Source organism: Marmota flaviventris, chromosome 10 (assembly GCF_047511675.1).
Source record: "Marmota flaviventris isolate mMarFla1 chromosome 10, mMarFla1.hap1, whole genome shotgun sequence".
NCBI classification, from domain to species: domain Eukaryota; kingdom Metazoa; phylum Chordata; class Mammalia; order Rodentia; family Sciuridae; genus Marmota; species Marmota flaviventris.
The window spans coordinates 65,591,639-65,604,704 of NC_092507.1; the positions used below are offsets into that span (position 1 = coordinate 65,591,639).

Sequence of the window (13,066 nt, forward strand, 5' to 3'; positions counted from 1 at the left end):
CCCACAAAAAAGAGAGTGCATTGGGCTTCCTACATCCACTAGAGAACACAATTGGCAACAGAAATATTGTTTTTATACTACATAAATATGTGTCTGTGGGGATGGAAAAATATTGGGCATGAAGCTAGACTTTTACTTTCTATCCACCTGGATGTTGGGTTTTAACACTATGAAGTTTCCTAGCTGTGTGACACTAAGCACTTTTCATATACCGACCAAGGAAGTTAGAATTGCCTATATTACTGTGACAATTAAATGAGATAGCACAACTCAACAACAGAAATCTATATCAGCTTTCAAGAAGAAATCTTTGCCTTTCAATGCTATACTAAGTTATTTCTCTCACATCTATATTTCAAAACTTAAGGTTTAAGCTGGAGCTCTGAATAGTGACTCCACAAAGAAGTCTAGTCTGTACCCTGTAAGTAGTACAGTTTTAAATATGGTGGAAATTCATGAGGACCAAATCAGAGAGACTTCATAGAGGGGGGGATTCTTGAAGGGTACGTATGGTTTATATGGGAGAAGACATCAGGCAGAAGAAGAACACCTGAACAATGGGATTCTTTCTGAATAAATTCTGAATTCAATTCATAATCTATGATTTCCTCAAATTTTCATGGTGGGAAAATTAGACAATAATATTGATACTTAAAGGGAGATACTTTGTAGGGCATTTAAGATGGCTGTAGTAAGGTAGATGGCATATATAGAAAATTAAAACTAGCACATATTTTTTCATTTTGAATGGCTGGCATTGAATCAAAAAGGGCTAAAGAAATGTCATCAACAAATTAGCATATAAGGCTTCTTAGTTATGACTAGTGTGTAGATTGGGAACTATTTGCTCATAGGCTTTATTATACTTTTAATAATTAGTATATTACATGTAAATAAGTCTTTCCTAACCACAGTGTAGTCATTTAACCAACAGGTATTTTTTCTTAAGAGATTATGGTTTCTGTAGTTAATGGTGAGTTTTCAGTCAGGGAAGTTATATTTCTTTGATGTCCATTTATCACAGATAAAGATACACTAAGGACAAGTAGATGTTTTCCAGAGTAATGATTGTCACAGGAGCAAATTCCAGATAAAGATAAATTGGTGAGCTGTAAGTCATGGGAAAAGTAAAATGTTTGGTGAGACTGAAGAAATTGGGAATAGGGTGAAAATGAAAACTGGGGAGGTGAGCAGTTATGAGAAGAGCTTGACTGCTGTGCTAAAGAATGTAGGCTTTTTTGTTTAATCAGTTATACATGACAGCAGAATGCTCTCTGACTCATTGTACACAAATGAAGCACAGTTTTTCACTTCTCTGGTTTACACGAAATAAAGTCATACCATTTGTGCAATATACCTGTTCCTAGGCTTTATTCAACCATGTATAAGTGAGGGTGATGCTGGAGTTAAGCTTTATCTTCACCTGAATACTCTAAAGATGCTATTACATGAATATTTCCATCGTACCAAGTCCCTGTTGCTGCTATAACAAGTTATCATGAGGTTAGTGGGTTAAAACAATACAAATTTTATTACCTTACCATTTTTGGAAATTAGAAGTCTAACACAGGTAACCCTGGACTAGAAGGAAGGTCTATAGGGCTGATTTCTTTTGGAAGCTCAGGGGAGAGTGGGTCCCCTGCCATTCGTTGTCAGCTTCCAAAGGCTACCTGAATTCTGTGGTCTGTGGACTTTGTCTGCTTCAAAGCCAGCATCGGCTGGTGAAGTCTGTCACACTGTATCACAGTGACTCTGTCCCTTTCGACTTCTTCTTTCACTTTTAGGACCTTTGTGATTACACTGGGCCCACCTGGATATCAAGGATCTTCTCCTCATCCCAAGGTCAGCTGATTAACAACCCTGATTCCATCTATAACCCCTTTCCCCCTCATCCTGTAATCTCACATGCTCACAGGTTTTGAAGATTAGGATGTGAATGTTTTTGGAAGGCCTGTGTTCTGCCTACCATGCATGGTTTTGTATACATTGATTGAATAGATTAGTTTTTCAATATTACATTCCTTTTAAAACTAGTCTGTAAGGACAATGATAATAATAGGTCACAGGCTTAGATAGTAAGAAATTATAATTAAAAGTTATTCATAGGATTCTCTAAAAGCATAAAAAAGACCTTGGCAGGTAGATCATCTTTCTTGAGAAATTTTAGAAAAGCAGGAACAGAATTGCTTCATTTAGGTAACATTTTATTTGTTAGAGCAAAATTTGACAAACTTCATTTTAATAGCTAAAGGAAATGATATAAAATCACAATATTCAGTATATTGATACACTTTTACAGGCTGGTAGGTACAGAACAATTACAACCTTTTGAAATAAACTCACTGCTTCTACATTTTAATAAGAAGATTTGAGAATAGATAGAAGCCATACATTGAAGCAGATTTGCTTTAATAGATAATAGAAAACTGTTAGAAAATAGATCCACTGTGAAAACTTCTACAGTTCTCAGTGATTTCTTTGTTATAAATAACATTTTTTAAATGTGTACTTTTCTGAACAGAAAAAAATAGCAATTCACTTTATGAATACTTTCATATTTACAATGCCCTTTAAATTAAAAGGGACTATTGCAATGTGAATGATAGTATTTCTAAAATTAAAAATAATAAAGCATTCAAATGTACTAGTCTACCATGATAGGATAATTTCACTACACTAAAAAGTTATAGAACAAAATCCTTCAGCTTTATACATACCATTTTTACACTTCCAGGCATAACAACATTATGTTTTGACACTTTTATATTTTACTGATTATGCATCTGAAGTTACAATCTATGAAATAAGTATAGAAATACCATATACCTCAATCTAATGTTAACTTAAAAATAGATTTTTTTTTCACTTGTGGAGTTATTTCTTAGAATATTATAAAAGAAAATGGATATAGCAAATAGAGGTCTAAGTTGTTTTCGTAGAAATTTTAAGTTCAGAGCAATTCACAAAATGGTAAGAGATTTTTATTCAATTATTTATTTTATCTCAAAAGTCTCTCATCTAGTTTACAGAAAAGCATGTTTATTCAAAGTACATTTCACTGTTACAACAGCCATTTCCTTTTTGCTGATTGATATTCTGCCCCTTCATTCTCTTATGTTCCTTTTTCTGTAACGGAGCTTATTACCAAGGTGGTAGGGGACTAGTTTCAAAGGCAACATGAGTCACAAAAATATCAAACTAGTGGTTTCCTTCAGGACATTCATATATTTCTTGTGTTAGAAAGAAAATCTTTCCTTGGGCACAGTGATATCACTCCTGAGAAACCAATTACTTTCCAAATATCTGCAATACTATTTTTGACATAACTAACTAAGGCATGTAGGAAAACATACTATAACTACATGGTATGTTATTTTATCTCCTATTATCTATATTTCTTAGACTGTAAACAGAAAAAGTGATTTAAAAATTGTGATCATCTAATGATTAATCACTGGCGAATAGGACTGAGTCATTTTTATGCATTGGTCATCCATAGCTTGGATTTTTGGTTTCCTTCAGCTATTATCATCCATAATTCTCCATGTTTACCTTAAACATCCAAAACAACAAGGGACATTTTTGAACAATCTATAATACTCTTCTTGAATCTTGAAAAAAAGAAAATGAAAAGAAGACATGTTAATCGTAATCATGACAATCATATCAAATTATATTCAAATCACAAACTGTATTTGGTTTTCTAAAGCATTATTATCTTCTGATTATCAGAGTTTAATAATTAATCTATATTCACATATCTAATAGCAATTTTTTAAAAAGCATACTTCCCTAGTGTTCTCTTTTAATTCTAAAATGCATTATATTTCATTAATAAAGTTATGTCATAAATCTATGAGAATATGAACTTTCTATCAATTGTTAGCTGATGCTATGTAAATGTATTATGGTGTTGGCAAAATAATAAATTGCTTACCTTTCTAGATAAAACACACAGGAATAAGAAAATGAACATGCCCTGGAAGGCATTGCTGACTGTGAAGAGGTAAGCTGTGACCACAGATGCATGCACTACATGGAGAACCCCAAAGATCCAGGTAGTGCCAAGAAGGAACAGCAGAGCAAGGGCGCCTCTTGCACAGGACCTGTAAATGTGTTTGGAAGGTTTCCATTAAGAAAGCCAAGTATATTCCATGCATCTTTCAAATTCCTCAAAGTGTATGGGAAATGAATTGTTTGCAAAACCAAGAAATCTTTGACAAAGACCACTGATGACTTTGAAACTGACAAGTGTGTGCTGTACTTAGATGGGACAGTCTTAAGGGTCTGCTACTGCACTGAGGCAGGATGTGATTCTAAATTCAAAGTCCCACTATTAAAATATGGCATTTTTACAGGAATTACTTAATCTTAAAACATTTTTATATGCTATACTTCAGTGGGTATGCTTTGATTTCAAATGTAACATGTCAGTTAGTTCCCAAAGATAAAATATATCTATCAAGAAGTATTTTTCCCAAGAAACTTTGAAAATTATACTGAGTGTGGACTTGGGTCAGCACATAGCCATGGCATCAAAGGAGGCTTCTCTTTTTCATTTAGGTTTAGGAGGAAAAGTGTAGAATATGAAACTGCTTTTGCAATGTAGTTAACTCAAAATAAACTGATGTCAGAGTACTGATTTCTTAAAAATTATAGAAAAAAATATACTCAGACTTACATATTTTCAACTGATTGCCCCTGACTTTGGGTAGTATAATATTCAATCCTGCTCACTGAAGGCAGTGTGTTGAACATGAAGTAACTAGTGATTATTCTCATTCATTTTCAATCCAATCATTCTTTACTGCAGAAGGTGTTTTAGCAATGTGCCCCAGAAAATGAGTCATTTTCAACTTTATTAAAACCAGCACACAACATGAAGCTATGAATGGTGAAGACTAAAAGAAAGTAATCGATCAAACATTTGCTAAATCCCCACTATAAATCTTGGGTGAGGATTGAAACTACAGGAGTGTTCCCAAGCAACACCAACAGTCAGCTGTTTCCCTTGTTCCCTATAGTACACTTCAGCTTTTCCTGAACAAACCATTTTTGAGGTCTCAATAAATCAGTTTTAAAGAGAGAGGGTTAAAGAAAAAAAATCATGTCAAAATGCAAAAGGAATTACGAAAAAGAAAAATTGACTAAGTACTGAGAAATGTTTTATAAAAGAAAATTTTAAGGCCTATTTTTTTGCCTTAAAACATAGTCATCATCTCTTCCCTTTCAAAAGGAAATATATTTGAAAAGACTCCTTCACTTACTGTTTAATCTGTGGTATTTACAGTCTAATTACATACATTAAATATTTTTACCAATAAGTATTTTAAATATGGTGAAGGAAGTGTGAACCAATCAATTAAAAAAAACAGTAATTCCAAAAATTATTGATACTTCAAGCTACTTAATCTTTTAATTACTAAAGTTCATGAGCATCAAGAAACACTAACCTTATGTTCTCATAGCAACTAACTTCTGGTTTTAACCCAGCAGTGTGACGAAAGACTTTGTATATGATAACTCCAAAAGCCAAGAGGTTAACCTGCAAAAATATATTAATTTCATAAATTAGATTATTTTCATAATAAACTGTTTACACACAAAGGAAATAAATAAGTAGTAAAGATTTCAATAAGAGAAACCAAAAAACATATTTTCATATATTACACTGTATAAACCCTCTGATAGGCAAGTGTGGCTTATCTTTACAATATCACTGAACATTGTTTGTTAGTGCATAAGGTAGTAGTGCAATTGCTAGTTTGGGCTAAGCTGCTGGTTCAAGAAACTTCATTAATTGATACAACAACATCTACATATTGATGAGTATCATCTCTTGCCAGTAATATGACTCATAAACAATATAAGACAAATTTTGATTGGAAAGCTTCATAAACACTGGAGGAAGTAAATTTTATTCACTGTTTCCTTAAGGAAAACTATTAGAAATAATTCAGCTCTTAAAAACTTTAGTCTGGAAAAGAAAAATTGAAAGCACATTAGAAAACTCAACAAGACATCTCTATTTCTATTGCTAATTTTTTTTTTGAATGTATTTTCTTTTTCTGGTTCATCTGGATAATTCTTCTATATTTATATTGAGATTTCCTTTCCCCAGATTTAACCTTAAAGGTTTCAATGTATCAGTCCATGAAATAAATATTTGTTGGGAGGCAAATAAATTTTAATAAACACATTCTATTTATATTTTATAGTATGGGCTAAATAGAATGTGTAGTGTTTTTACCCTTCTCAATGTGACCACATTACGAAATTTCTTCTTCTTTTCCTTCTTTTTCCTATGGTTTTGGAAATTTCAAGTTATATTTGCAGTGTTAGAGGATTAAATGAGAGGTATGCTTTGAATGTATATCTATTCTAATATAAGAATGCTATTCATTTAAAATATTAAGTACTATGGAAATATTATCAGATTAATCATTTATTGAATGTATTTTATTAATTCAAACAGATTTTTCAAAAGCCATTTTGAAATGACAGCAGCCAAGCACAATGTTATAATTTTCTGTTAATTCTACTAGTAATTTAGAAGCTTATTGCTATACAAAACTATTTTTTTCTATATTTAAGGAGTTTATATAACTTCTCAAATGAGATTAGGTGATTATTATTATAAAAAGCATATAAAATAATGGATCGGAGATTTTCATGTTGTCATTTCTCTATGGGGAGTCCTTGAGAGGAAATCTTAGAGAAATAAGGGGTCTAGTACTTTCTTTCTGTTTCTAACTGTCTATTACTTCTAATTATATGATTAATTAACTCTAATTACACTAATGCTTCCATACAAAGAAAAGACATTAGCAATAGCAAAGGAGAGATAAAGTATAATTTAAATTGATTTAGTTGAAATAGTTTTGCCCTATTTGTATGTTCAAATAATTAACTGAAGTGACAATTTAATAATATTTAATTTTATAAACTCTTTAATACCTACAAAAGAGAAATACTTACTATTTTCTAGGTTTCAATAGCTATAGCTATTTGGTATAAATTTAGAAACAACTGTACTTAATTTTACAAAAAAATGCATTTGTATTTTTAAATAATATAAATGTTTCAAGTTCGGTTAGTATAAAAGTGTATGCCGAATCACTATTGGTTTGAAAAATCTTTAAATAGTTTTTATGAGGTTTTTATATTGAATTTGTTATCTCAACCAAGAAACAGCTGTAAGATAAAATAACTTTAAATGATTAAAAATGTTTTATAGATCTACAATTTTCCACTTAAATTAGTAATTTAAAATATTTTCTAAAGTTTCCTAGACTTTTTGTTGTTGTTGTTAAAACTGAATATGGAAAGCAGCTTACACATTTTGGACATACTTTTCTATATCACATGCTAAAATATTGAAGAGAGGAAAGGGAACATTCCCTGAGGGAGGTCCAGATCTGGAAAGTGCATTAATTTTTCTGTAAAAAGGGAAAATATTTACATACTTATAAAATCCAGGTGCTACAAGGCAAGTAGGAGGCGAATTCTTATTCCATAAGCTCATGTTTTTCCAAAAGTTAGAAAAAAGAAATTAAAGCATTTTTATCAAAAGGTGTTACAGTTTTATATAATCAAAAAAATTACATATACATTGGTTATATTGCTTATATACATGGATAATAATATAAACATATGTATTATAAATTTTTATTTATTCTAAGAACTTTCTGAAGGATCTAATAAGTACTACAGTAGTGAGGGCTTGGTACATACATATTAATCAATAAAATTGACACGATCTTTTGTCTTCATAGATTCAAGTAAGGAAAAGACTCTATAAGTAATCAGAGATGTTTGTAAATTCCTAAACTATGATATTAATTCACAAATATGGACTGTTAGGAGAGACAAAAAAGAAGACTGAGGTTGATTAGCATGAAGTTTCAGGAAGTACACTCTCTTAGGACTTCCAGGACCTCATGAATTATAAGGCATTAGAAGATCAAAGAATGGAGGGTGAAAGATTTTCCATGAGGAACAGCACAGAAAAAAGCCAAGAGACTTGAGGGAGTTGAGAAAGTATCTTCCTTTTAAACAGCTGATAAAGATGTCTAGTTTGTTAGTGAACAAAAGTAAAGTAGCATGCATTGTGGTGGGTGAGGTTGGCAGGGACAAATATCACTCAGATTTTACCTTTTAAGTGCAAAGATTTTTTATTTATTCTTTCATTCAAGAGTTTTGAATGCACCGTGGGCCTTTTCCTTAAGAAACATGGACTATAATGGAGATGACCAGTCAATGGGCAAGTGCAATACAATTCAGTAAGGTCCGCACACAGTGGGCATTTGCCCAGCAACAGGAAAGAACAGAAGGGACAGCAATGGAAAATAGGCCTTCTAAGCCAATCTTGAACAACCAGAAGAGACAGGGGAAAACAGTATAGAGAAAATAAGCGATCACTTGGAACCTTGGTCATGGATCCAATTTATTTTTTATATTAACATTAAAAATTTTTTCTAATTAGTTATACATGATAACAGAATGCATTTCATTTCATTGTACACAAATGGAGCACAACTTTTCATCAACTTTTCATTTCTCTGATTGTACATGATGTAGAACTGCACCATTTTTGCAATTGTACATGTATCTAGGGTAATGAGGTCCATCTCACTCCAACATCTCACCTACTTCCATATCCCCTCCCCTCCCCACTTCCCTTTGCCCAATTCAAAGTTCCTTCATTCTTCCCATGCCCCCTCTGCCCATTATGGATCAGCATCCACTAATCAGAGAGTATGCCTTTGGTTATGGGGACTAGCTTACTTTGCTTAGCATGATATTCTCCAACTCCATCCATTTACCTGCTAATGCCATAATTTTATTCTCTGTTAATGCTGAGTAATATTCCATTGAGTATACATACCACAGTTGTTTTTTTTTATCCATTAATCTATTGAAGGGCACTAGGTTGATTCCACAGTTTAGAAATTGTGAATTGAGCTGCTGTGAACATTGATATAGCTGTGTTATGATAGTATGCTGATTTTAAGTCCTTTGGGTATAGACTGAGGAGAGTGATAGCTAGGTCAAATGGTGGTTCCATTCCAAGTTTTCTAAGGAATCTCCACATTGCTTTCCAGATCTATTTTGTTCACTCACTTTTTATGTTATCAGACCCAATGGTCCAAAATACCATATGTACCTAGATCCAATCTGATTCTTCCACTTGGAATTTTAATAGTCATTGTGAATTAAAAATGTCAAAAAAAACAAACTACTGTTCTTCCCCCCAACTCATTTTTGCTGCTTTATTTTGTTCACTAATGCAAGTTATCTATTTTTTCTGGTTCAAGGCATATCCATTAGCCAACTTTTCATCTTTACCTTCGAAAAGCTTTCAAAATATGAAGAATACTTACCCACTTTCACAACTACTACTCTGAAACTGGTCATCATGATGCCTCCCCTGGGCTACTGCAAAAGCCTCCCCACAGATCTCCTTGTTGCCATCCTTACCTTCTTACAATCTATTTCATCACAGTACTCTGCCTTAACTTTTTACTTTAATTTTTTTTTTTGGCACTGGGGATTGAACCCAATGGGCACATTATCATTGAGCTATCTTGCAGTTATAAAAAAAATTAAAAATTTTGAGACCAGGTCTTGCTAAGTTGCTGAGGGCCTTGCTAACTTCCTGAAGCTGGCCCAAACTTGTGACCCTCCTGCTTCAGCCTCCCAAGTTGCTGAAATTCTAGGCAGGTACCCTGATCTTTTTAAAATGTATGTCTGACCATATTTTAGATCCTCTAGTGGCTACCCATCTCATTTGGAGTTAAAGCCAAAGATCTCAAGACTGATCTGAAAGGCCTGAAATGACATGGTCTCTGGAATTCCTCTTTCCTCAGGTCCTTCTGCCTCAGTCTGCTCACATTGATTCTTTGCTGTTCCTCCAGCACACCAAGCACGCCCCCAGGCAGCTGTATTTGCTTGTTTCCAAAGCATTGCCGTGGTCATTCCCTCACTGCTTTGGTTTAAATGCCACTTTACTTACATAGAGCTTTCAGAGTATTTTTATTAAAAAGCTGACAATGCAAATTATGAAGTCAGACCTGAGTTAAATTCTATGGAAGTGGAGAGAATGATGGGTATTTACTATTTTTGGACAATGCAAACTCCATATGACAACACTTTCTTCCTTTGCTTTAGTTACTGGAAACTGACAAAGGTTGTCCCCTTGACCAGATGTTAGACAGGCTCCTCTCAGCCCCTTCTTAACTAAGCCTTGACGATGGGATTCACTGTCCATCCATGTAGAGACCAGTTTAGTAAGTAATCCTGCTAAGTCAGTTTACAGATAATCTTCCTTCCTCTGATATCTGATCACTCTCAATATGTAATCAAACTACTCATCTCTCATCACTGATATCTGATCTCTCCAGGCTGCTGTTCAGCAAGAACCTTATTAAGTCAGTTTAGCAAAATCTCCCCCTACCCTTGATGTCTCTTAGTAATTATCCCATCACCCTCAACATGTTCCCAGGCTATAAATCCCCAGCTGTCTTTACTGCTTTGAGATTTAAGCTAATCCTTCTCCCTTTCTGCCAGTTTTGACATCTATCACAATAGCCCTAAATAAAGTTTTCCTTACCACTTAATAAAAGTCAAAGTGATCTTTTAAAAAATTATCAGAATAGTAATGATTTTTACTAGAATAATCATTTTTTCAAAAATTATTATTTAGAATTTTGTTCAGTTATCTCAAATTTGCTGAATATTATAGTACAATATTGGGTCATATGATCCAGCAAATCTGAGGTGATTGGTAAAATCTACATTTGCTCCTTTTACATTGCTTGCATTTTTTTCTTTATCCATAAATAGATAAGCTACTTTAAATCCGTTTTCTAACAGAGCCAAAAACCATATATGAATAATCAGTATCACTTAAAGGCATCTAAAGGCACATGACATTATGTCAAAATTAAGTTAAAACTCTATATTTTCATGGAAAGCATATTTTGGAAAGGAAAAGTTGTATGAAGTAAGTAAAAACGGCCTGAAATGAGACAAGAAAAAATAGCTCAAAACAAAATTATATAGAATTAAAATTATTTCTGGAAAAAAAAAAAACAACAACCCCCCAAAATAGTTTACAATTAACCCAGAGAGGCAATAGCTTTGAGAATAGTTAAAAAATCTATATTTCAGGTTGAACAGTTGGAAAGATATTATTAGCACTCCACTTCATGACAGTGGCTACATCTTAACAGCAGACTTGAGTACTTGAGTCATTTTTTGAAATAGGAGATATCACCTTAAGAAAACAATGCCTTTGCAGTTGGGGTTATGGATCAGGGGTAAAGAGTGTGCTGGGCATACTTGAAGCCCTAGGTTAGATGCTCAGCTCCTCCTCCATCACCACCACAAAAAGAAAAAGAGAAAGAAAGAAAAAAGAAGAGAAAATGGTGTCTTCAAGACAATATGTTTTGCTTACTGGTGTTTAGCTATGTGTGCTTACTTTGTCAGCTGTATTCCTTCATTATTTATCTCCAAATGTTAGTGTCACAGAAGCACAGAGGCTAATCGATGACTTGAAAACAAACATTCATTCGTTACTATTTTGTCTCAAATTTTAAACACACTTTTAGAGTGTTATCTAGGAGTCTGTGATACCTTTACAGGAATAAGCAGGACAAGGACCTTAGATAGGAATCGTAAGGATTCTGAAATTTATTACTGTACTTTAAAATACAGAAAAGAATGAAAATAGCTGTGAAGAAAAAAATAATCATTTGAAACCATGAACACTTAATCCTAGAGAAAAAAACAATATTTTAAATTTGAAATAATTTCTCTTGCTTCATGGTAACTGATATTTATCTATACAGAGATCTGTTTTTGAACTTCAGGTAGATGCAGTTTAGCAAACACATTCTGTTGTTTGATGGTGTGTTAAAAACTTTTAAGAGCCTTATTTTTTGAATACAAGAAATCGAAGTAGATGAGTCAGTGGAAATGCATGAGCTAATTCTGAAGGATTAGACCTTCAGGTACAGACAATCCAAGGGCCCCAAACTCAGACTTCCAGATGAAGCATCCCAGTCAGTCATTTTCTTAGTCTGTTTCTCAATAATTAATGAAACCATCTATATGCCCTTGTCAGATCTTACCAAAAAGAATGAGAAAATTTCTTTTACAGCACTTTTAGATCCATGCTTTAATTTTTCATATACATCAAATGAAATCTGGTTCATTTAAGAATGTGTCATGATACGAACTTATATGTCTTTTTAAATAGTTTTATTGCCTTTAAACTAACTGGCTTAGGACAAACTGCATCTTCCATGAACAAAGGGTGGGTTTCAACTGGGCTACCAAGGGGTCATATAAAATAACTATCCATTCTCAATTTTTAGACCACTGTACAAATAGTGAGGGAGCTATCGATTGAAGCATCAAAATTTAAAAAGTATGCTCTATTAACTGTGCATAATTCAAACTGGAATAAAATAGATGAAGCTTTGTCTTCTGTTTGGAATCATCCCTTTAAATGCCTTAGTTTCGATGTCAATCACATAGAGTATCTGAAAAATTGGGGGTGTGGTAAGCAGAATAATGTACCCCCTCAAAAAATAGTCTACATTCTAATCTTAAAATCTGTCAATATTTTAAAAAGGGATTTTGCAAAATAGAATTAAAATTATGGGCTTTAAGAGAGATGATTGTGAATCATTTCCTTTGGATATAACCACATGAGCCCTTAAAGCAGAAAAGATTTAGCATAAGGGAGAGCAGGAAAGATGGGGCAGAAGTGGAGAAATGCAAGTAGAGAGAATTGCAGCACGGAAAGACCCCACTAGATGTTTGTTGGCTTTGAAGACAAACGGGCCAAGTTTTAGGAAATACGGGAGGCTTCTACAAACTAAGAACAACCCATGAAACATCCAGAAAGAAAATGGAGCCTCAGTCCTTCAATGACATGGAATTGAATTTGGCTGTCAACCTAAAAGAACATGGAAATAAATTTCCTGCAAAATCTCTAGAAAAACTGATCCGGTGAGTTTAGCCAGTGATTTAAGCCCTCCCTCTAAGCAGAGAAACC

At 33.3% G+C, this 13,066-nt stretch overlaps 1 protein-coding gene across 2 annotated transcripts in view; it reads right to left on the bottom strand.

Annotated features, from left to right (window-relative positions):
- Positions 1-2,187: 2,187 nt before the first annotated feature.
- The window catches only part of Adgrl4 (adhesion G protein-coupled receptor L4), a 103,508-nt gene continuing 92,629 nt past the window's right edge, over positions 2,188-13,066 (bottom strand). For both annotated transcript variants that reach the window (XM_027935227.2, XM_027935226.2), the window contains 3 exons: positions 5,454-5,545; positions 3,938-4,106; positions 2,188-3,611 (listed from right to left, as the gene is read on the bottom strand). In XM_027935227.2, the coding sequence (XP_027791028.2) occupies positions 3,549-3,611; positions 3,938-4,106; positions 5,454-5,545 (324 nt within the window). In that variant the 3' untranslated portion in view covers positions 2,188-3,548. The remainder of the gene's footprint in view (positions 3,612-3,937; positions 4,107-5,453; positions 5,546-13,066) is intronic.